General features: G+C 44.1%; 1 protein-coding gene across 8 annotated transcripts in view; it reads right to left on the bottom strand.

The window, feature by feature from the left end:
• LOC126360846 (AMP deaminase 2) overlaps nt 1-25,850 on the bottom strand; it is a 425,281-nt gene that overhangs the window by 105,560 nt on the left and 293,871 nt on the right. For 4 of the 8 annotated variants that reach the window (XM_050007744.1, XM_050007745.1, XM_050007743.1 and 1 more), the window contains exons 4-6: nt 23,173-23,362; nt 22,786-23,010; nt 9,631-9,841 (exon numbers count right to left, since the gene is read on the bottom strand). In XM_050007744.1, the coding sequence (XP_049863701.1) occupies nt 9,631-9,841; nt 22,786-23,010; nt 23,173-23,362 (626 nt within the window). The remainder of the gene's footprint in view (nt 1-9,630; nt 9,842-22,785; nt 23,011-23,172; nt 23,363-25,850) is intronic. The other 4 variants (XM_050007748.1, XM_050007747.1, XM_050007749.1 and 1 more) reach the window with 1 other exon arrangement.

The raw sequence follows: 25,850 nt of genomic DNA, 5'->3' as shown, positions 1-25,850 counted from the left end.
ACACTAGATCGCGTGTTTGGGAGAGGGGGCTGGGAGAGGGGCTGGGAGAGGGGCTGGGAGAAGGGGCTGGGGAGAGGGGCTGGGAGAGGGGCTGGGGAGGGGTGGGAGAGGGGCTGGGAGAGGGGCTGGGAGAGGGGCTGGGAGAGGGGCTGGGAGAGGGGCTGGGAGAGGGGGCTGGGAGAGGGGCTGGGAGAGGGGCTGGGAGAGGGGCTGGGAGAGGGGCTGGGAGAGGGGCTGGGAGAGGGGCTGGGAGAGGGGCTGGGAGAGGGGCTGGGAGAGGGGCTGGGAGAGGGGCTGGGAGAGGGGCTGGGAGAGGGGCTGGGAGAGGGGCTGGGAGAGGGGCTGGGAGAGGGGCTGGGAGAGGGGCTGGGAGAGGGGCTGGGAGAGGGGCTGGGAGAGGGGCTGGGAGAGGGGCTGGGAGAGGGGCTGGGAGAGGGGCTGGGAGAGGGGCTGGGAGAGGGGCTGGGAGAGGGGCTGGGAGAGGGGCTGGGAGAGGGGCTGGGAGAGGGGCTGGGAGAGGGGCTGGGAGAGGGGCTGGGAGAGGGGCTGGGAGAGGGGCTGGGAGAGGGGCTGGGAGAGGGGCTGGGAGAGGGGCTGGGAGAGGGGCTGGGAGAGGGGCTGGGAGAGGGGCTGGGAGAGGGGCTGGGAGAGGGGCTGGGAGAGGGGCTGGGAGAGGGGCTGGGAGAGGGGCTGGGAGAGGGGCTGGGAGAGGGGCTGGGAGAGGGGCTGGGAGAGGGGCTGGGAGAGGGGCTGGGAGAGGGGCTGGGAGAGGGGCTGGGAGAGGGGCTGGGAGAGGGGCTGGGAGAGGGGCTGGGAGAGGGGCTGGGAGAGGGGCTGGGAGAGGGGCTGGGAGAGGGGCTGGGAGAGGGGCTGGGAGAGGGGCTGGGAGAGGGGCTGGGAGAGGGGCTGGGAGAGGGGCTGGGAGAGGGGCTGGGAGAGGGGCTGGGAGAGGGGCTGGGAGAGGGGCTGGGAGAGGGGCTGGGAGAGGGGCTGGGAGAGGGGCTGGGAGAGGGGCTGGGAGAGGGGCTGGGAGAGGGGCTGGGAGAGGGGCTGGGAGAGGGGCTGGGAGAGGGGCTGGGAGAGGGGCTGGGAGAGGGGCTGGGAGAGGGGCTGGGAGAGGGGCTGGGAGAGGGGCTGGGAGAGGGGCTGGGAGAGGGGCTGGGAGAGGGGCTGGGAGAGGGGCTGGGAGAGGGGCTGGGAGAGGGGCTGGGAGAGGGGCTGGGAGAGGGGCTGGGAGAGGGGCTGGGAGAGGGGCTGGGAGAGGGGCTGGGAGAGGGGCTGGGAGAGGGGCTGGGAGAGGGGCTGGGAGAGGGGCTGGGAGAGGGGCTGGGAGAGGGAGGGGCTGGGAGAGGGGCTGGGAGAGGGGCTGGGAGAGGGGCTGGGAGAGGGGCTGGGAGAGGGGCTGGGAGAGGGGCTGGGAGAGGGGCTGGGAGAGGGGCTGGGAGAGGGGCTGGGAGAGGGGCTGGGAGAGGGGCTGGGGAGAGGGGCTGGGAGAGGGGCTGGGAGAGGGGCTGGGGAGAGGGGCTGGGAGAGGGGCTGGGAGAGGGGCTGGGAGAGGGGCTGGGAGAGGGGCTGGGAGAGGGGCTGGGAGAGGGGCTGGGAGAGGGGCTGGGAGAGGGGCTGGGAGAGGGGCTGGGAGAGGGGCTGGGAGAGGGGCTGGGAGAGGGGCTGGGAGAGGGGCTGGGAGAGGGGCTGGGAGAGGGGCTGGGAGAGGGGCTGGGAGAGGGGCTGGGAGAGGGGCTGGGAGAGGGGCTGGGAGAGGGGCTGGGAGAGGGGCTGGGAGAGGGGCTGGGAGAGGGGCTGGGAGAGGGGCTGGGAGAGGGGCTGGGAGAGGGGCTGGGAGAGGGGCTGGGAGAGGGGCTGGGAGAGGGGCTGGGAGAGGGGCTGGGAGAGGGGCTGGGAGAGGGGCTGGGAGAGGGGCTGGGAGAGGGGCTGGGAGAGGGGCTGGGAGAGGGGCTGGGAGAGGGGCTGGGAGAGGGGCTGGGAGAGGGCTGGGAGAGGGGCTGGGAGAGGGGCTGGGAGAGGGGCTGGGGGAGGGGGGTGGGAGAGGGGCTGGGAGAGGGGGGTGGGAGAGGGGCTGGGAGAGGGGGGTGGGAGAGGGGCTGGGAGAGGGGGCTGGGAGAGGGGCTGGGAGAGGGGGCTGGGAGAGGGGGGTGGGAGAGGGGCTGGGAGAGGGGGGTGGGAGAGGGGGGTGGGAGAGGGGCTGGGAGAGGGGGGTGGGAGAGGGGCTGGGAGAGGGGGGTGGGAGAGGGGGGTGGGAGAGGGGCTGGGAGAGGGGGGTGGGAGAGGGGCTGGGAGAGGGGGGTGGGAGAGGGGCTGGGAGAGGGGGGGTGGGAGAGGGGCTGGGAGAGGGGGGTGGGAGAGGGGCTGGGAGAGGGGGGTGGGAGAGGGGCTGGGAGAGGGGGGTGGGAGAGGGGCTGGGAGAGGGGGGTGGGAGAGGGGCTGGGAGAGGGGGGTGGGAGAGGGGCTGGGAGAGGGGGGTGGGAGAGGGGCTGGGAGAGGGGGGTGGGAGAGGGGCTGGGAGAGGGGGGTGGGAGAGGGGCTGGGAGAGGGGGAGAGGGGGGTGGGAGAGGGGGGAGAGGGGTGGGGAGGGGGGAGAGGGGTGGGAGAGGGGGGAGAGGGGTGGGAGAGGGGGGAGAGGGGTGGGAGAGGGGTGGGAGAGGGGGGAGAGGGGGAGAGGGGTGGGAGAGGGGGGAGAGGGGGGGATGAAGGGACAGGTAGGAGGGGTATCATAACAAGACTTTTCTGTTTATGATATTAAAAAAATCCAGTAAAAAGTTATGTAAATGCCAATCATTTGATTTGGTCTTCAGGTAGCCAGTATTTTCATTGAAAAAATAATGACATTAAAGAAAATAATATGATAGACATCATAGTGAAAGATCTGTTGCGTATCAGGTTAGAATTAAGTGTAGGAATAAAATTTTGTTAAAAGCAGCTTGGCCACTTTGGATGATGCTAAGTGGAACATCTCTGCCAGGTACACAGCAATGTCATAACCAATGACAACACTTAGGAGAACTGAAGTATAAACAGGGAGCTTATTGCCTCAGTGTGTGAGGGGGAGCATTGGAAACATACGATTCAGCATTTAGACAACAGTACAGAGCAGACAACGCTCTTCTGTAATGGGGATACATGCAGTAACTTCACCAAGGATGGCAAGAATGCATTTCAGGCTCCAAGCACAGCATAAACGAATGCTCTGAAGTTAAACATTAGACTAATAGGATCAGAAAAGGGGAGCACACACTGCTACCTGTTAGGGTAAATCACATCATCAACTGCTATAAAGCCCTTGCCTTCCTTCCACTCACTCTCCGAGTTAGGCCATTCCATCTACAACCCTGATACCAATGAAGGTCAACTATACTAGTTGCATGATGTCCTGACAAATACAACAAAGGCTCTACGTCCATTGGTGCCTTGCAGTCCACTGCTGTGAGTCCTTAGTCATCTGGTTGTGGACGGAACTTCAACTCTGCAAGCTGCTTTCCCGCCTGTCCCAATGGTGACTGACTGAAGATGAGGGCTGGGCCAATCTTCTGTGCACAAAGAACTGATCTGCCCATCTGCAAGCTGTTCAACTTGGAAGCAGGGCACCTGTGCTGCCACTCCTAGGCAGTACTGGCTACATGGTAGGACTGCCTCTAGGGCTATCCTTCATGTCACTGCCATGTCTTTCACCTACACACCATCTCGACAACTAACAATAGTAGCATCCACATTTTTGGGTTTGAGCCTAAACACAACATCACTCGACAAGAGCACTGACACTCCTACAGACACCCACAGTTATGTTGGACTGTAGTGACATGCCAGCCACCAGACCCTCTTATGACATGGTTGCAGGACTAACCGCTGATGACACCGAAGCCTTAACCTTCTACTTCCTTGCCAGACACTGATGTGCAGCCCTGTGTGTTCATGCATTGTGGGTTCAGCACAGCTGCTGATAGGCACCACTGGGAAGAGGACAGAGTGAGTATCGAACTCTCAGAAATAAATATCTGTTAACTGAATGATGTCTCAATAGCACCCCCGTGCTCCTAGGACTCCACCACCACACCTCCACTTGTCTATCTTACACTCACTTAGGAGGCCTTATCTGGTAGGCCACTACAGATTGCTGTTAAGTTTCTGAAACATGCATACAACTAACTAACTAACTAAGTATTCCCATGTAGCTCAGAATCCTCTTCCTATCTCACCAATCCATTTCCAAATTTCTCTGTGTGTTCGCCAAGTAAGGTAGTGCATTGGTTAAGGCATTAGATTTACAACTGCATATTTAGGTCTTCTGTGATTTCTCTAAATTGTTCCATACAAATGCAAGGATGGTTCCTTTGATAAGGACACTATTTCTTTTCCTTCACTTCACAAACCAAACTTGTACTCTGTCTAAAATAGCCTTATGGTTGAACCCAATCATATTTCTTTCTTTCCTTCCTTCCTTCCTCTAAATTACATCAAGCTAAATGATCTTAACCAACACATCTTATATTTTTAGTAGGTCATGTGTATAAATATTATATATAATTGATGTGACTTACCAAACAAAAGCGCTGGCAGGTCGATAGATACACAAACAAACAAACACAAACACACACACACAAAATTCAAGCTTTTGAAACCAACAGTTGCTTCTTCAGGAAAGAGGGAAGGAGAGGGAAAGACGAAAGGATGTGGGTTTTAAGGGAGAGGGTAAGGAGTCATTCCAATCCCGGGAGCAGAAAGACCTACCTTAAGGGGAAAAAAGGACAGACACACACACACACGCACACGCACACGCACAGACACACGCACAGACACACGCACAGACACACGCACAGACACACGCACAGACACACGCACAGACACACGCACAGACACACGCACAGACACAGACAGGCAGACAGGCAGACATTCGTAAAGGCAAAGAGTTTGGGCAGAGATGTCAGTCGAGGCGAAAGTACACAGGTAAAGATGCTGTTGAAAGACAGGTGAGGTATGAGTGGCAGCAACTTGAAATTAGCGGAGGTTGAGGCCTGGCGGATAACGAGAAGAGAGGATATACTGAAGGACAAGTTCCCATATCCGGAGTTCTGACAGGTTGGTGTTTGTGGGAAGTATCCAGATAACCCGGACGGTGTAACACTGTGCCAAGATGTGCTGGCCGTGCACCAAGTCATGTTTAGCCACAGGGTGATCCTCATTACCAACAAACACTGTCTGCCTGTGACCATTCATGCGAATGGACATTTTCTTTTTGTGTTTTTGCCAGTAGTTTCACTTTGTATTCACCTTCTCCTTTTTACCGTAATCTACTATACAATTTTATCCCACCTATATATACTCAATAATACGTAACCCACTTCCAAACCACAACCAAAAAATTTTTTCCACTTTCAACACTACCGCTTCTATAAAATCCACCGTTTCTAGTTTGCAAACAGTTCCTTTCACCTATTAAACAACCATTTCGGCTAGTTCTAATAATTTTTGCTTTATTTCCATTTCCGTTTTTCCCACACCACTGATCATTTTTAGCTGCCTCCCCAATAGGATTTAATGTCATTATTTCTTCGTCAGACAATTGTTAACCTAATTTTCATAATCTGCCACCACAAAACCACTCCTTTTAATACATTTACATGTAGTTTTTTCGAAATTTTCCCGAATTTCTCCACCCTTTAACGTGTTTTGGCGGCAACACAACCACCTAACCTTTATGCACATCGTTGTCTACAAACCCAAGTTCACCACAGGAACAACATAGTCCACTTTACGCAACACTTTTTCGGCTTTTTTCACACCAGATCTCCAGTTTCTTTCTAGTTCATCTTTATCTCTCCCCATATATTTTTTTATTTTCATTTTCATTTCAGCCTCATGCTACACTTTCCACCTTCTAATACCATGTCACTCTCACAACACCTCCACAACGACCCCATTAAGTTTTATTTACATTCCCTCCCGAAACATGCCTTCGCCCTAGCCAGATTACGCTCCCATATTTTATTTTCTCAGGCTTGTCTGACATTTGGCATTACCCCCAAAGGCCTCATACTTAAAGTTCCCATCTCTGGCTGCAACCCTTCTTTCCATCAGTCCCTATACCAGTTCCAAACTATACAATCCATTGCCCTCACCCACCTAATCCTTCACCTACACATCAACTCAGCCAATGAACACACCCGTCAACTCCTATCCCAAATCAAAGTCCTCAATCTTTCCTCTCCCACATCAACACCGGCTTTACATAGCATCCTCCTACAGGCCAAAACCAAATTAGAACAGCATGCCACCCTCCACCTCAAAAAAACTATCCAATCTCCTGGTTTCACACCTCCGGAAAGGCAACTCACTCACCCTTCACAATCTTTCCAGCAAACCTCAACCTCCACTCATTGCACACAAACCCAGTCTCTCCCATCTACATAATCTCCCACTTTCAGCTCCACTCCCTCCAAAACCTCAAAATTCCAATCAACACAATCTGGAACCACATCACCCTAATTCAGTAGTTCACCTCTCTCCCAATCCGAAACCTCTGTCCTTTCCAAAGGCCTCACCTTCAGCCCCACACCCAGGTTCAACCAAACAGCCCTTGTCAAAGATTTACTGTCCTACACTCGTACTTTCTGGTGCAAATATCACTTTGCCACGAAGAAAAATAATCCTGATCCCACTCCTAATGATCCAACTCCCCAAGACACTATCCAAATTGAACCCTGTCTGCAACAGTTCCGTCCTCCATCACAACGGGACCCACCTCCTCTTCCTCAAAATCACCCTCTCCAAACCTTCCAGGAATTTCTCACTTCCAGCCTTGCCTCTCAATCTTACTTGAAAAAACTTAATCCTACTCCCAACATCACCACAGCCGAAGCCCAGGCTATCCGTGATCTGAAAGCTGACCGATCCATCATCATTCTTCCGGCTGACAAGGGTTCCACGACCGTGGTACTTTATCGTCGGGAGTATGTGGCTGAGGGACTGCGTCAACTTTCACACAACACCATATACAAAGTTTTCCAAGGTAATCCCATTCCTGATGTCCAGGCAGAGCTTCAAGGAATCCTCAGAACCTTAGGCCCCCTACAAAACCTTTCACCCGACTACATCAACCTCCTGACCCCACCGACACCCTGCACCCCTACCTTCTACCTTCTTCCTAAAATTCACAAACCCAATCATCCCAGCCGCCCCATTGTAGCTGGTTACCAAGCCCCCACAGAATGTATCTCTGTCTAGGTAGATCAACACCTTCAACCCATTACATGCAGTCTCCCATCCTTCATCAAAGACACCAACCACTTTCTATAACGCCTGGAATCCTTACCCAATCTGTTACCCCCGGAAACCATCCTTGTAACCATTGATTCCACTTCCTTACACACAAATATTCCGCACATCCAGGGCCTCGCTGCGATGGAGCACTTCTTTTCACGCCGATCACCAGCCACCCCACCTAAAACCTCTTTCCTCATTACCTTAGCCAGCTTCATCCTGACCCACAACTTCTTCACTTTTGAAGGCCAGACATACCAACAATTAAAGGGAACAGCCATGGGTACCACAATGGCCCCCTCGTATGCCAACCTATTCATGTGTCGCTTAGAGGAAGCCTTCTTTGTCACCCAGGCCTGCCAACCCAAAGTTTGGTACAGATTTATTGATGACATCTTCATGATCTGGACTCACAGTGACGAAGCACTCCAGAATTTCCTCTCCAACCTCAACTCCTTTGGTTCCATCAGATTCACCTGGTCCTACTCCAAATCCCATGCCACTTTCCTTGACGTTGACCTCCATCTGTCCAATGGCCAGCTTCACTCGTCCATCCACATCAAACCCACCAACAAGCAATAGTACCTCCATTATGACAGCTGCCACCCATTCCACATCAAACGGCCCCTTCCCTACAGCCTAGGTCTTCGTGGCAAACGAATCTGCTCCAGCCAGGAATCCCTGAACCATTACACCAACAACCTGAAAACAGCTTTCGCATCCCGCAACTACCCTCCCGACCTGGTACAGAAGCAAATAACCAGAGCCACTTCCTCATCCCCTCAAATCCAGAACCTCCCACAGAAGAACCCCAAAAGTGCCCCACTTGTGACACGATACTTTCCAGGACTGGATCAGACTCTGAATGTGGCTCTCCAGCAGAGATACAACTTTCTCAAATACTACCCTGAAATGAGATCCATCCTTCATGAAATCCTCCCCACTCCACCAAGAGTGTCTTTCTGCCATCCATCTAACCTTCGTAACCTCATGGTTCATTCCTATGAAATCCCCAAACCACCTTCCCTACACTCTGGCTCCTACCCTTGTAACCACCCCCGGTGTAAAACCTGTCCCATACACCCTCCCATCACCACCTACTCTAGTCCTGTAACCTGGAAGATGTACACGATCAAAGGCAGAGCCACGTGTGAAAGCACCCACGTGATTTACCAACTGACCTGCCTACACTGTGAAACTTTCTATGTGAGAATTACCAGCAACAAACTGTCCATTCACATGAATGGACACAGGCAGACAGTGTTTGTTGGTAATGAGGATCACCCTGTGGCTAAACATGCCTTGGTGCACAGCCAGCACATCTTGGCACAGTGTTACACTGTCCGGGTCATCTGGATACTTCCCACTAACACCAAACTGTCAGAACTCTGGAGATGGGAACTTGCCCTTCAGTATACCCTCTCTTCTCGTTATCTGCCAGGCCTCAACCTCGGCTAATTTCAAGTTGCCGCCACTCACACCTCACCTGTCTTTCAACAACATCTTTGCCTGTGTACTTCCGCCTCGACTGACCTCTCTGCCCAAACTCTTTGCCTTTGCAAATATGTGTGTGTGTGTGTGTGTGTGTGTGTGTGTGTGTGTGTGTGTGTGGCGAGAGAAAGAGAGAGAGAGAGAGAGAGAGAGAGAGTGTATACCTGTCCTTTTTTCCCCTTAAGGTAGGTCTTTCTGCTCCCGGGATTGGAATGACTCCTTACCCTCTCCCTTAAAACCCACATCCTTTCGTCTTTCCCTCTCCTTCCCTCTTTCCTGAAGAAGCAACCGTTGGATGCGTAAGCTTGAATTTTGTGTGTATGTTCGTGTATCTATCGACCTGCCAGCGCTTTTGTTTGGTAAGTCACATCAACTTTGTTTTTAGATATATTTTTCCCACGTAGAATGTTTCCCTCTATTAATTATATATAATTGTATAGATACAGTGGTAGCATAATAAAATAGTCACCTTTATATACTTTCCAAGCACTAATGGATAATCCTATTGTGAGAAGGCTCTGATGATTTACAAGCTAAGACCTAATCTCTAAGATTTTCTTTTCCATTTCAATATCAGCATTCCTCATTTAATCTGTCAAGTGAGTACTGAAACACTTATTTATTAGTTGCTGCTTTTACATGTCTATACCTTAGAAGTTACTGCACACACTGACAGCTAAGTAACATCCGCTTAACTGCTATGGCACAGTCATTTGTGGACACAGCAACCAATAAATAAAATGAACAGTTCTCTACTGACCTGACAGATATAATGGGGATTATTACTATTGGCAATATATTAAGAGTACTTTTTATGCATATGTAAATAGTTTACTGTACAACTGTGATACCCGATAAGTAACTTACAGTGGTCCATCCGCAATCATTGCACAAAGGCGATTCATGTCAGCAACAAACTGAGCCAGTGTTTTGTATGGATATGGTAATGGATCTGTACACTCTGGATCACGAAAGACTTGAAACACACCATCCACTGGTCGGAAGAAGTACCCCTTTGATGGAGGAAAGTTGCATTTCCAAGGATCTCCTTTGCTTGCAGGTGCATGGACTGGATGGTCTATGTTAACAAAAAATTATATTAAACGAAGCTCTCTAAGTTAAAAAACTAACATTTACACACTAGTCAACAACCTACTAATAATTATTTAAGGACAAGGCATTAGAAATTTCATACAGGAGTGAAGCAAACAACAATATTACAAATATAAAGAAAGGAATGTGATATTAATCATCATCCAAACTGCTTGTGTAAAACCAATGAAGAAAGAAGACTTACGGTTACAGGTGGAACCGTTACAGGTGGAACCGTTACAGGTGGAACCGTTACAGGTGGAACCGTTACAGGTGGAACCGTTACAGATGGAACCGTTACAGATGGAACCGTTACAGGTCAATTAAGAGTATGTAAAGCATCTATTTCCAGCCCATTCATCGACTGAGCCTCTTAATGAGCACTGTAGCTTCCTTTATCTCTGATTTTTTAAGTTTTTATTAAGTATATTCTTTTACATGCAAAGCAACACCATACTCTGTTCCAAATTTGGAAATTCCTTTCTCAAATGTCATTATGTGTAATGCACACAAATTGATGAATCAGCCATTTACTGTCTGAGTCAGATAACAGACAGAGGGCAATGTAGATTTCTATTTTAGAAATTACTCTACTATTGATTTAATCTCTCTCTCTTCATGTGATTTCATCTGAGGTATGGTGAAAACTTTGATTTAATTGACATTATCTGTTGCAACAACAGAATTGAAGAATTCGTACTGATATCTAGTCAGTGAACAAAAAACAAAATATTAAAAGGCTTCACCCTTCAAAAGTATTGAGTTACTTCCATAAAAGCCAAGGATCTCTTGAGCAAGTGGCAGAAAATTGAAACAACTGGTGAGAAAATTGAAACAAAAAAATATATATATAAAATTTGAGGTACCACTATATTGGCCTAAATATAAGAAATAACTTTGAAAAGTTGTGGACAGGTTTTAATCTATGCCAATGTCTGAGTTAAATGGTCTACATGGTTATAAAGTTGGTGGTAAATCATTAATATCAAATAGTCACTGTACAAGGCTGATTAGTGTACCAGTGACAGTGACAGTGAGAGTGAGAAGAGGTCTTATAATCATTCTGGCTGGGAGTTGTGTGTTTAGCATGGTAAACACATTTGGATGGTGTGTCAGATAAGAGGACAGCCAAAATCATAGCCAGGTGGGCTGGGAGTTTAAGGATACAGGGTACTTTTCCAGATCAATATTATGTAAAAATCAACACCTATTTCTTTCAAGCATTGTATCTAATGTATATGTTTTATAGATTTTTTTGTTGATATCAGGTAATGTAGCACAGTTTCAAAACAAATTAAGTATTTTGAATATTTTTGAACCTGCTCAGGGTTATTCAGAAAATTACACAGAAATTGATTTTTTTTTTTCAAAAATGCTTCCTCAAATTGAGGTACCATTTAATCTAATGTTATACATTTGAAGGAGACAAGATTTTTAGCAGATATGTATGACATGATGGCTAAGGTACTAGACTTGTTTAATTCCACCTATTATGTATATTAAAAGGATAAAAAATATCACATCTTACATTTCAATTTTTATAATTTTTTTCCTAATAAAAATGTTATTTTTTCTATAATTTAGTTGATTCTGCAATAAATCTTAGGTCTACTACATAAGTATGGACTACTGCAAGTTACAAAAAAAAAATCAGAACAGTGCTTTATAAGCTTTAGGAATTTATTTGTACCTGAATTCTGAAAAATACAACTTGCGAGAAATTGCGAATGAAGATATGAGTCCACTTAAACTGTGCCTCAGAACATTCCTGAAGCATAATCTTCATCCTGCAGCTTTTCTTCATCTTCAAACTTCCTCTTGGCATTCCTTTTAGCACTTCTTGCTTCTTTGGTAATTTGAAGAGCAAAACTTTCAGCTTCATGCACTTGTTGCCTGTCGCACACAAGCAATTGATCTTCCATATTAAAGCGACTTTTTATGCCTAAATTTCTCAGGACTTCCTACCTTCCTATCACTCCATCATTGAAACATATCACTGCATCTAGTACACCAACTTTTAATATATTTAGTCCAACAAAAACATTCTTGGGTACTCTTTCCCATATGCAATGGTTGAAACTTTCATTTGTATCCTGAGTGCCCCCATGAAGACATTTACTGAGTGAAACAGGGTTACTCTGGTCTCTAAAAATTGGTTTTATTTCATTCATAACAGGCCCAGGAAGAGAATGCTTATGTTGGTATATTTGACCACTTTCTTTTGCTTTTTGATAACCACACCAAGAATCTGCTCCTTTAGGGCAAAGTCCGTGAACAGGGTGGTCATATGTGGACAACTTACGAAAGTATGTGGCCGACACAGCTTTACTCATGATTGTAACATCATTCAGAGGTGCAGTTCATCTAATGGCCAGTGCATAATAACTCTGAAGGAGGTCTATTTCAGTTTCTGTCAATGTGCCTTGGCCAGACAGAGATTTTTCCATCAGATAGTAACTTTCCTTTCATTTCTCTTCACAGCTTCCACAATCTAGCACCCATCCTCTTTTGCCCATGTCCACAACACTCCAGTTTTGTTACCAAGGTATCACCGTAAACACTGAACTCATTAATTTTATTGAAAGCATTAGGGTCCCCATCGCCTAGGTACTTCACATATCTCACATTATAAATGGGCACTAACCTCTGAAATATTTTTAGAGCTCCATCACACTCCATACCTCCACTGTAAGCATCATAATTCTTAGAACACTGATGTTCAATACGTCCTTCAACGTTACCATGGCAGGTGTGGCAGTACTTAGATAAGCACTCAACAACAACAACTTTTCCATTCTGCAGGGAAGTAGCACTTACAACACCATTCAAGGAAAGATGTTCTCGACATTGCCATGTCCCAACAATTGTAACAGCAATGTCCCTCATTCCACTAATATTTACAGTTTCTTCTACTGCACATTTCATAGATGCTTTAGACACAAATGTCAAGGCACCTAAAAGTATTTTTATGTACTTAATGAACCTACTGGGAGGAGGAGGAGGCAGATCCTTTTACCTTTTACTATTGCACGCATTGCATACACTAACTTCAAATTCACATCATACAAAAATACATGTTCGAAGTCATTTTCGAGGTAGGTTTATTGCAGGATCTACACAGAACAACCAATTTTGCAGCTAAGCCATTCCTACTACTTTGTTGTTCAGTTATTTTCAGACAGCCTACACCATCACACTGTTTACATTTTGCCACTTCCTTTACCAAAGAAGATAAGATACCCACATCAACAAAAACAAATCCACTACAAACAGTGTCATCGTTAACACAAAAATGTGAATCACCAGGAAGTGTGCTATTTGGGTGTTTCTTCCCTGAAGAACTGATACATAGGTTACTTTCAACAGTGTGGCTTGCTTTGTTTGTGAACTGGTTACCATGGAATTTCCTTTTATTGAATTTCTTGATGCATGGCAGAGTTCATATTTATTACACACTAAAGGATATGTAGTTCCACAAATATATGGAGCACTTGGGCAACAAACATTCAGTAACATGTGGACAAACTGCTTCAGTGAAAGAAAAGTAAATACTAGCAAAGATTATCATTGACCAATTTATACAATGTATCATACGTATAATCACTGGAAACAAAGTTCACAGTTCTTTTTCGAAATAATACTGGTTTCTGTAACAGACATAAATGGGGTGTGGTGGAATACATGACCGCAGCTTTAAAATTTGGTATATATAGGTCATTTTTCATTTGAAACCCTATAATGTATGTACCAATGTAATCAGGAAAGACTATATAATTTAATAAAGTGATAAAAAATTCAATTTTTCCACCATTTATAAGTACCCTGTATCCTTAATGTCCCCCACAGAATCATTTAAGAGCTGAAGTGGTTACAGTCTTCCAACTGGTGTAGCACCAGCCCCACCTAGAGATCAAACAGCAGTCTTCCAAACAAACACATATACTATCAGCATATGTATTATTAGCTTCAATTGGTTGCTCCTGTGTGCCATTCAAGTTACCAGATGCCCTTACTTTCAACAAAGGCACTACAAGTCTTGGTAACCATAGTGTCTAGCATATTTTGAGTGGACTCAACAGCAGCAGGTTACTGTATGTTCATTAATTAATAGTGGTTTAGCCCGGAGGGCAATTTTTGCTGTTTGTTAGTATGTTGTATCCTGGGGACCTGTTGCAATCTCATGAAAATTGTGGAATGAGCCCAATATGATGGCACTCATTTGGGATTATATCATTTCAGAAGCATGTAAAGTACTTCATGTGTTCCTTGGGATTCTCTGGAAGCTAAAACTATACTGATGACATCCTTAAATGGTGTGAATGACTTCTTTGCATTGCATATAGACTTTAGTTCCATTTGATGGATGATAAGGCTGATCAAACAGAGCTGACCCGCTGGAAAGAGTAATTGAAATACGAGGACATTGTATGTCTTACAGTAACCAATTTTCTCGCCACACTTCAATCCAATTAAGCAAGCATGGATGCTCTTGTATAAAGGATTACATCCTTAACATCTTTGCTCTCTGACCTAGTAATGGCACTTGGAGATATTGCCACATGCTTTGCTGGAAGGTCTCCTCCACAGTCTAGTGAGCCATGATGCATCCCATAGCGCCATATAATGGTATTACATTTCTTATTTATGTTCTGTATGCCGCCAGCTTGGGATACCATGCAAGTAAATGTCACCAGTAACCCATGGCCAGATTTACAGTGTGCGTTTCATCATTATCAAAGAAACACTTGTCACAATGTTGCCAAGGAACCTTTTAGTACATAGATTATTGCAATGTCTCAATGCTTGTGGATACCTTAGATCTCTTAACTTATGGATGAAAGTATATACAACCAAACTGGAAAAAATAGCTTTTTACATTAACTTCTTTGATCTAGTTCAGTCATATGTTAATGCTGTATTCAAATCGTTTTCTAATAATTAACTTTACAAATATTTCTCTGCAATAAGAAAATTAAAAATTTTCTATCACAAGATCTACAATGCTTCTGTCAATAATACCCAAAGAGCTTGCTTCACATATTATTGTGTGCACAGAGTTCAGGGCTACATTAAACAAAACATTCCATTTATTTTAGAAATAGCTTACATATAAAAAGGGTTTTAATAATTTGACTAACACTAGTGAGAATGAGACAAGTTATGTCCACTTCATTTATTGTGTTTTAATTTATAGACTAACTCTACACTGTACATTTTGAAAGATTAAAATTATTTGTTACAACAGGCTCAAGACCAATGTATCAGCTTTTTGCATGCAGCATATGTCAGCTTTACTCTTTATGTGCACCTCAAGAATCAATGCAAAGCTTTGCTCTACCACTGCCTTTTACCTACTTCCCTAGACTCCACAGAAATACATTTGCCATTGAAAATTGGCATACAAAAAATGTTCTTGTAAAACTGGTTGCAGGCCTCCACAATACATCACTAGTATATTATCAGGTACTGTATTTGCACATGATGTAATTTAAAGCAACTTCATTAAATCATTCATAAGTAACGTAGAACATCAGAGTTAAAAGTGGTAACATTCAGTGCCAAAATGGTTGTGAGCAATGGCACACAAAATTCAAGTACAAACAAAGCACAATATTCATGGAGCAATGCTTGACAATTAAGATTTCATTTCATAATATTAATTTCCTGCTTCTTAGCCTAGAAGCTGTTAATCATAAAGTTAATATCAACAGTTTCATTTTTGTTACTAATTCTCCTTTCCTCCAAAGGACATCCATTTAAGCTTTACTGCAATACTATCATTGGCCCACTCTATTTTTGCTATTCTCTTGTTATATGGATTAGAAAATAGAAATAATGAATGCTTATGTGATCTGACCTTACTTGCCACAATGTGCAGCTCTTCAGACCTTCAGTTTGTGTGTATGTGGGTTCTTGTATGTGATCAGAATTACAAATCAGATTCAATTCTCAGCAAGAAAAATTACAAGTATTTTTGGGAAATTGGTTATCTTCTTCATTTAATCATTTTTCTTTACTGTAATAGTTTAAAATTCGAAGATTTTTCTTCTTGTTCCCATGGTGGGCAATCTCCTCCTCCACATCGGCAGGCTACACTCACTCCACAGCTGTCAAGCCAACGAGCTACACAGCCACTATGATCGATGCTGTTCCGCATGCTCATGTCGAGCCCGCACACCCTTGCATCATCTCGCACACTGTCGATGCAGACCGTGCCCCTCTTGCCACACTGACACTGCATACAACACGTGGCCCAGACACCACACCTGTAGCTGCCAACACAGTACCTGATGGCAGAGAATTTTCACCATCTTCGCCTCCTATTCTACAGGTCAGTTCTCAGTTTCACAGAGCTGCATGTGGCATTGTTCTTTGCTCTGGGTGCCTTCTGCTCTCCATTAAAGTTATTATGAACGGTACATGTCATAGGCTACATACGACAGAAGACCCCCCCCCTCGGCTGGCATCGCATCCTAAAGGCAGCATTAATGTACAACTAACTCTTGGCCAGATGCACTTCCGTGGGTACTGCTAGGCATTTTCAAGGCATACAAATACAATTTAAAGACCTCCCTGACAGAGATCCTTTACTCGCCTACCAGTCTCTTTGCACAAGGAACTTGCAGACTGTGACTATTACACTGTGAGATGACACCGTTCAAATGGCTCTTACTCCACCCTATTCAGAACCTCACTAGGTTCTCAACTATGCTACAAACACTATGACCATCGTGCTAAATGGCATACCACAAACGGTCTATCTACATGGAGTTAAATCAGAGCATGGATCCTCACTGAACCTGTCTCAAAAAACAAGGCCTCAGAGCTTCCTCCAACTGTCATCACAACAAGTGAACTGGTTTCAGTGAGCATTCAGCCGGCACTTCCCTCCCACACTCCTTTACATCTAGTGAAGCCTGTGTTAGTGATTGTGGCTCCCTCAGTGACAGTGATGCATGTGATGAACTTCCCGTACGCTTCTTATCACCACCACCACCACCACCACCACCACCACCACCACCACCACCACCACGCTCAACTATGGCCACATTTACTATTGATGTCTCAGCATTCACAGTGGATGACATCTCAATGCAACTGACTGTCTGTTTGTTTCTTGTGCACCATCTCAGGTATGTAAACCTAAGGAAGTTAACCTCACGTTCGTCCGAGCTATTCACTTACCAATAGATTTGGTCAACGGCTCCCTTTGAGCTTTTATTGATGAGGATGGCATACTGTCAATTGTCATTCTATGCATCCATCCACAGTCCTACCCTTCCCCTCCTATTCAGATCCCACTCACCCATGCTGGTCGTCCCTTATTCCAATCGACGTTGATGAAAGATTATGTTGTGTCTCTGCTACTCGCTTCTCCAATACAATTCCCTTCTCCTGTTGCTCCTACATTGTACTCCGCAGTCCAAGGAGGGAGGGGAGCAGATAGGAGGGGGGGGGGGGGGGGGGTGGAGCTCTGTCGCTGTTCAATACATCACTCTGTATGATCTCTCTCTATGGTGATCTTTGAACTCACTTGATCTCTAGTTTCGTTCTATGTTGTTATGTTTTGTGATCATGAAGGGAATAAAGCATTTTATTACAATGAGGTGGTGTTAAATGTTGTTATTTCGCCATAATATCACTACTGACCCCAAACTGACAAATGCCAACAAATCTCATGATTTACACTGTATTTTGGTCAGGCAAAGGAACATGGTGGCATCAGAAAATAAAGTAGTTGAATCAGAAAGAAACTGGAGAGGAAGCTGTAATTATGGCAATAATGAACATTAAGTGGAAATGGGAATTGAGAAGAAAAAAAATAGTATTCTAATAAGAGATGAATCCATGGTGCCAGGAAACATGCAGAAGCAGCAAATGTACATACTGCTGCAAGGAAAACTTTGGATTTGGTCTTTATGTGTCAAGTAATTGCACATTTGTTATCTGAAAATGTCAGCACTATAATATCACCAATTTATCCTTGACACTGTATGTGCAATTTATTTAAAATGCTGTTTTGTTTATTTTGTTATTAAGCAATACACATATGCATAATTCATAAAATTATTGCCCAGAAAATATTTGGTCATTACACTTTACTTTTTAAAAGCAAGTACTAAAGAACTGTGAAACAATGACACTGTGTGAGGAGCTCAGTTCCCCACTGAAAAAATAAAAAACCTCTACAATGTGACACACTATAACTGTACCTTTCCTTGGTACTTTTAGTTTTCCCCATTTTTGTCCCTTTTCTGCTTTAAAGAGAAAGAAGCACTTATCAGTTTATGTAGTCATGGTACATAGTAGTGTGATGTATTCTCTGAAAAATGTAAATTGATGATAAATGTAATAAATACCTTTCCATCACTATTTCTACATAAATGTGCTGCCTCTAGCTCAACTACTTATGCACCTGAACTGAAAAGTTAGTACTCATGCCTGAAGTACTTTCTTTGCTGTGTTCTTGTTTACCAAATGATGTTTAAGTCAAAGCCACTCCCGTTCCTAAAGACCACCTTCCTAGTGGCCTCCAACTGTGATACACAACTGGCCACCAAAATTGCGACACCATGATTATGACATGCTACAGACACGAAATTTAACCGACTGGAAGAAGATGCTGTGATATGCATATGATTAGCTTTTCAGAGCATTCACACAAGGTTGGCGCCAGTGGCAACACCTACAACGTGCTGACATGAGGAATGTTTCCAACCAATTTCTCAAACACAAACAGTAGCTGATCGGCGTTGCCAGGTGAAACATTGTTGTGATGCCCCATGTAAGGAGGAGAAATGCGTAGCATCACATTTCTGACTTTGATAAAGGTCGGATTGTAGCCTATTGCGATCGCGGTTTATCGTATCGCGACATTGCTGCTCACGTTGGTCGAGATCCAATGACTATTAGCAGAATATGGAATTGGTGGGTGCTGGAGTGTAGTACGGAACACCACAGCCTCTTATCAGTAGCAGTCGAGATGACAGGCACCTTATCCGCATGGCTCTAATGGATCGTGCAGTCACGTCTCGATCCCTGAGTCAACAGATGGGGATGTTTGCAAGACAACAACCATCTGCACGAACAGTTCGACGATGTTTGCAGCAGCATAGACTATCAGCTCGGAGACCATGGCTGCGGTTACCCTTGATGCTGCGTCACAGACAGGAGCGCCTGCAATGGTGTACTCAATGACGGACCTGGGTGCCCGAACGGGAAAACGTCATTTTTTCGGATGAATCCAGGTTCCATTTACAGCATCATGATGGACGCATCGGTGTTTGGCGACATCGCAGTGAACGCACATTGGAAGCGTGTATTCGTCATCACCATACTGGCGTATCACCCGGCATGATGGTATGGGGTGTCATTGGTTACACGTCTCAGTCCCTCTTGTTCACATTGGCGATACTTTGAACAGTGGACGTTACATTTCAGATGTGTTATGACCCGTGGCTCTGCCCTTCATTTGATCCCTGCGAAACCCTACATTTCAGCAGGATAATGCACGACTGCATGTTGCAGATCCTGTGCATTCCTTTCTGGATACACAAAATGTTCGACTGCTGCCCTGGCCAGCACATTCTCCAGATCTCTCACCAATTGAAAACTTCTGGTCAATGGTGGCCAAGCAACTGGCTCATCACAATAAGCCAGTCACTACTCTTGATGAACTGAGGTATCGTGTTGAAGCTGCATGGGCAGCTGTACCTGTACACGCCATCCAAACTCTGTTTGACTGAATGCCCATGCGTATCAAGACCGTTATTATGGCCAGAGGTGGTTGTTCTGGGTACTGATTTCTCAGGATCTATGCACCCATATTGCGTGAAAATGTAATCACATGTCAGTTCTAGTATAATATATTTGTCCAATGAATACCCGTTTATCATCTGCATTTCTTCTTGGTGTAGCAATTTTAATGGCCAGTAGTGTATAAAATAAACACCTCAGCAAAGTTCTGTATCAACAACAGTCCAAAAACTTTCATTATTATTATTAATCTTTGGTTATGATTTGATTTGTTGATGAAATGACAATGTGTGTCCTTATGTGTCCTAGCTTTTTATTCATATGTAAACTCATCAGATCATGTGCATTATGCAAAGGGGACAAAATAGTTGATCTTTGCTTAACAAAGAGAGAAATAAATATAAGGTAAAGGTCCATCCTGTTACTACATCTTAAAGACAGACAGAGGCAGTTGGAGTAGGAGAATGGAGAAGAGCGGGGGGAGCAAATGGAGGGGAGGCAAATGGGAGCAGAGAGAGGAAGAGCATGTGTGGTGATAGCAGTGTGAGCAAAAAAGTAATGCCAGCCTGACAAGCAAAGAGGTAGTAATGGGCAAAGATGAGATAGTGAGCCAAGATGTGGTAGGGAGAGTATTGGAAGGAGAGGTGGTGAAAGGAGAAGAAAAAGAGAAAAAGAACATTAAAATGAAACTTAGGCACACTGTCCCATCATTTCAGTTTCAGCATTATTACATCTCGCTCTCTTGTACAATCATTCCAACTGACTATCTTTATTTACCCTTTCATTAACCGGTTCCCAGCTCTAACTTTGAAATGTGAAAAATGCCTTGAAATAAGATGCTATCCTCACAGTATTCCACTAAGACCAACACAGCTGGTATTAAGGTAAGCCATGGCGTTCTTTGTTGGTGGGGTTTCGATGCAGATATGACAAAATAGACTGGATGTTATGAAAAACATTAATTTGTGGGAGTCAGACACAGACAGTGTGTGGACTTGATGCTAACGTGAGTGGAGCACTTGTTGCAAAATTATTTTAAAAAAATGATCCCCTGGTATATAAAGAGTTGAGGTGATTTATGGAGAGCATAATCCGTATTTATCATAATTCGATATCTCTTTGTTGCTCTGTAATGTATACAAAAATGTAAAAAAAGATAAGCAATAATAAATGTAATATTAAGATCATACATTTTGTGATCAAAAGTATCCAGACACCTGGCTGAAAGTGACCTACAAGTTCGTGGTGCCCTCCATAGGTAATGCTGGAATTCAATATGGTGCTGGTCCACCCTCAGTCTTGATGACACCTTCCACTCTCCCAGGCATACATTCAGTCAGGTGCTGGAAGGTTTCTTGGGGAATGGCAGGCCATTCTTCACCAAGTGCTGCAATCAGGAAAGGGATCGATGTTGATTTATAAGGCCTGGCATGAAGTTGGCATTCCAAAACATCCAAATGGTGTCAGTCCGTTACAGGGATGTTATTGTCATGTAACCACTCCACTACAGGCCGTGCATTATGAACAGTTGCTCCACTGTGTTGAAAGATGCAATCGCCATCACGGAATTGCTCTTCGGGATTGGGAAGCAAGAAGGTGCTTAAAGCATCAATGTAGGCCTGTGCTATGATAGTGCCATGCAAAATAACAAGGGGTGCAAGACCTCTCCCTGAAAAACATGATCACACCACAACACCACCGCTCCTAATTTTCCTGTTGTCACTACACAGGCTGGAAGATGACGTTCACTGGGCATTCAACATACCTACACCCTGGCATTGGATCGCCACATTGTGTACCACGATTCATCGTTCCACAATGCTTTTTTCCACTGTTCAATCGTCCAATGTTTATGCTCCTTACACCAAGAGAGGCATCATTTGGCATTTATGAATGTGATGTGTGGCTTATGAGCAGCTGCTCGACCATGAAATTCAAGTTTTCTCACCTCCCACCTGACTGCCATAGTACTTGCAGTGGATACTGATGCAATTTGGAATTCCTCTGTGATGGTCTGGATATACGTCAGCCTACTGCACATTATATCCTCTTCAACTGTCAGTGGTCTCTGTCAGTCAACAGATGAGGTCTGCCTGTACGCTTTTGTGCTGTACATGTCCCTTCACGTTTCCACTTCACTATCACATCAGAAACAGTGGACCTAGGGATGTTTAGGAGTGTGGAAATTTCACACACAGACATGACACAAGTGACCAATCACCTGGCCATGTTCAAAATCTGTGAGTTCCGCGGAGCACCCCATTCTGCTCTCTCAGGATGCCTAATGATTACTGATGTCACTGATATGGAGAACCTGGCAGTAGGTGGCAACACAATGCACCTAATATGAAAAATGTTTGTTTTTTGGGGGTGTCTGGATACTTTTGATCACATAGTGTATGTAAAGTTCAACCTATAAAGGAAATTTTTGTTTAATTTCCCATTGATCTAGAATCTGAATATGTCATCAACATACAGTAAGTAATTCACAACACTTCTTCCACAGATTACTCACAGGTACCACTCCTTCAAATGAACAAGTATCCTCCTCTCTTTCATACTCAAAATGTCTCTATCCATGTAGCACCACAAAACAAAAATGATAAAATGTCTTCAGAAAAGAGAAGAGTAATGGAAAGGAATAATACAGGAAATAAACAAAGAGTCAAGGGAATCTCTCACGATTCCTGGTCAGTAAGATACTAAGCGATGTACTTAAAAGAAACTTGTGTGCCGTAACCTGCCACAACAGCAATACAACACTCAAATGAAAGTATGAAACCTAGTCAAAGTGAAACCAAATACAAATGTTGATAATATTTGTGGCAGAATAGAATCACAGTCTTTCCACTTGCTGAAACAGAAAAAATTACATCAGGTTGCATATAAGCTTCAAAACATTGCTGAATCTCCAACTTCCAGAATTTTCTAAAATTCCTTCATAAGGATAAATCAGTGGGATGGATAGAAGAAAATGTATCAGTCTTGGCATGTTATTCTGTTAGATCATGTGGGATGCTAAGCAGAAGAAATTATTGGTGTCTAAATGCTTATTACACCTGCTGGTAAGTAGGTACTGCCACAAATATTGTAAATGTTGCAATGCAGTCACTCTTTGAAATTTTATCACTACTATATATCAGTAAAAATTGATTAAAAGCCACTACTGCTTACGTTTTTCACCACCAGTGCAGAGTATAGCATCAATTTCACAGTCACTGGTTGCACGTGTCAAACCTTCTTTCTGAGCCTGCAAATGTTCAGTCTCACTTTGGTTCAATAATGACACAACACAGAAGTCCATCTCAAATGTAAGTCTCCGATGGCCAAGATTGGCTTCTTTCCAGACTAATATGTCAGGGTCCACTTCATCGTCCCCATAATCATTGTCGTTGCCTTCTAGGAAAGGATAAGGAAAGCAAACAGGAACAAAATATGGACAGGATAGGAATGTTATGGAAATAATTTACAAAATTTAGTGATGGGATATCCATGAAAATTACACATAAATTTGTTCTAAATATTGCGCTGTTCCAAGTCACTGGATAACCCTGCAGTTACCTTCAATGGTTTTGCGATCCTCATGTTTAATGTCATTGGTCAGAAGGTGTGGACATCCAGATGACACAGAACGCAGGAAACGTGCTGTAATAGATGGAAAACTCTGTTGAGAGATTGCCATGTACTGCTCACGTATATGGAGGGCCTGAACCAGCAGTCTGCTTGCTTGCTGTAGATCCTCTGGTGGAACCTGAATAATTTTACCAAAATTTCAGTTAGACTAAAACTGAGAGACTCTTAACAGATTATACACACGCTTTACACAAAACGATGAACATCTAATATTGCTTGTAAGTTTATTTTAAACATTACCCATACAATTTAAATGTCATTTTGTATGAAGGATTCTTGCAATTGTGTAGTATCACAGTGATGTCATTTACCATTGCTCAAGCTAAAAAAAACTAAAATGCAATAAAATAAATTTTAAAAAAATTGTTTGGACGTTCAAAAATTAACTGACTTCCCTCTTTTCCAGACCTAACGTACTTGAATGTGTGTGATATATAACTTCCTTATCCCATTCCCTCAAATACTTTTCTTTCTTCTGCTGGCTGAAAGAATTGATTTTCAAAATACAGCATTCTCTTAGTTTTAGATTATACACATCACACTTTTCTACTTCTTTCTACCTTAATTTTGCTGAAGTTTCAGTGTGACAAGTTCTCATTTTTGCTATGATTAACATTTAAGAATGACAGGGTAAAACTGAAAATGAAAGGTTGAAAGAAATGCCTCACATGCGAGAGTATTAAAATCCTAGTGGTTACCTGCTGAAGCATTCACAACAAAGTGCCAAAGTACAAGATGCTCCTGAAAAGCAATGAAGCTCACATAATACTAGCTATGGAAAGCTGGTTGAAACCCAAAACTGATAGTGAAATTTTTGTGGAAAACTTATGTCTATATCAAAAAGATAGGCTAATGGTGGTGTATTTGTCACAGTTGACAAGAAACTCAAATCCACCAGGATAGAAACTGAAGCTCCATGTGAGATTGTTTGGGCAACACTCATGATGATCCAGTTATCATCTTACCCCCTGATGAAACCAAAAACTTTAGAGAAAACCTCAGGTCACTTGTACGTAAGTTCGCCAAACATACTGCAATCATCAGTGGAGACTTTAATCACTCATCAATCATTTGGGAAAATTTCAGTTTTGTTAGTGGTGGGCATGAAACATTACTAAATGCCTTCTCTGAAAACTACCTAGAACGGATAGTTAGGAAGCCCACTAATTAGGAAAATATACTGGATCTAACGGCAACAAAAATAACTGACCTCTTTGAGGACGTTCACATCAAAATTGGTATCGGTGATCAAGACATGGTTTTGGCAACAATGATTACCAAAGTACAAAGGGAAACTAAACAAGCAGAAAGATATATACATTCAGTAAACTAGATAAAAAAACCTATATCTCAATGTGAAACTTGAAACTTTCAGCACAGGGCAGGCACATGTAAGGAACTATGGCTCAAGTTTAAGAGAATAATTGACCATGCACTGGATAGATATATACCCAGTAGAATAGTTCATAATGGGAGGGCCACTCCACAGTATAGAGTCACTCAGATAGTTCCAAAGAAACAGAAGAGACTGCTACCTAACATGTGTAAAAGAGAGCATAGGACTAAAGACAGAGAGATGCTGAAAGAAATGCATTTGGCTGTCAAGAGGTCAATGCATAAAGCCTTCAATAACTATCATAGCAGAATGTTGGCAAATGATCTTCCACAAAACCTAAAGAAGTTCTGGTCATATCTAAAGGCTATCAGTGGCACCAAAGTAACTGCCCAGTCCCTAGTGCATGAGACAGGAATGAAATTGAGGGTCAGAAAACAAGCTGAAATGCTTAACTCTGTCTTCAAATGTTCCTTTAAAAGAGAAAACCCAGGAGTATTGCCCCAATTTAATCCTCAAACCAGTGTTAGTGTCAGTTGTGTTGAAAAACAGCTGAAATGATTCAAATTGAAAAAAGCTCAAGGGCCTGGTGCAGATATTGAGATATCCGATTGCGGAATAGAAAATCAACTACAATTGCTTAGTAGTGGAAAGGCATCAGGACCAGATGAGATATTTGTAAGATTCTACAAAGAATATGTGCAGGACTTGCTCACCTTCTAGCAGTAATTTACCATAGAGCACTTGTCAATGATGGGTACCTCATGACTGGGAGAAAATACAGGTTATTCCTGTTTTTAAGAAGGGCAGATGCACATAATTATAGACCTATATTGTTGATGTCAATCTGTTGTAGAATTATGGAACATGTTTGAAGCTCAAGAATTACGATGTTCTTGGAGAAGCAAAATCTCCTCTATAAAAATCAACATGGATTCCGCAAACAGAGATCTCGCAAAACTCAGCTCGCTCTGTTCCTCCACAAGATCCACAGCACCATAGACAATGGCATTCAGGTTGATGCCATGTCCCTTGACTTCAGGAAGGCATTTGAAACCATCCAGCAATGCTGTTTAGTGAAAAAAATGAGCCTATTGAGTATCAGAGCTGTTTTGCAACTTGATTCAACACTTCCTTGCACATAGAACTCAACACATCACTCTTAATGGAATAGAATCAACAGATGTAAAGGTAATTTCCAGAGTCCCCCAAGGATGTATGTTAGGACCATTAGTTTTTAAAATATATATAAAAGATCTAGTAGAAAGTGTCA

Source organism: Schistocerca gregaria, chromosome 1, assembly GCF_023897955.1.
Source record: "Schistocerca gregaria isolate iqSchGreg1 chromosome 1, iqSchGreg1.2, whole genome shotgun sequence".
NCBI lineage: Eukaryota > Metazoa > Arthropoda > Insecta > Orthoptera > Acrididae > Schistocerca > Schistocerca gregaria.
Note: the sequence above shows the minus strand (reverse complement) of the source record. Positions and strands in the feature narration are given on the sequence as shown.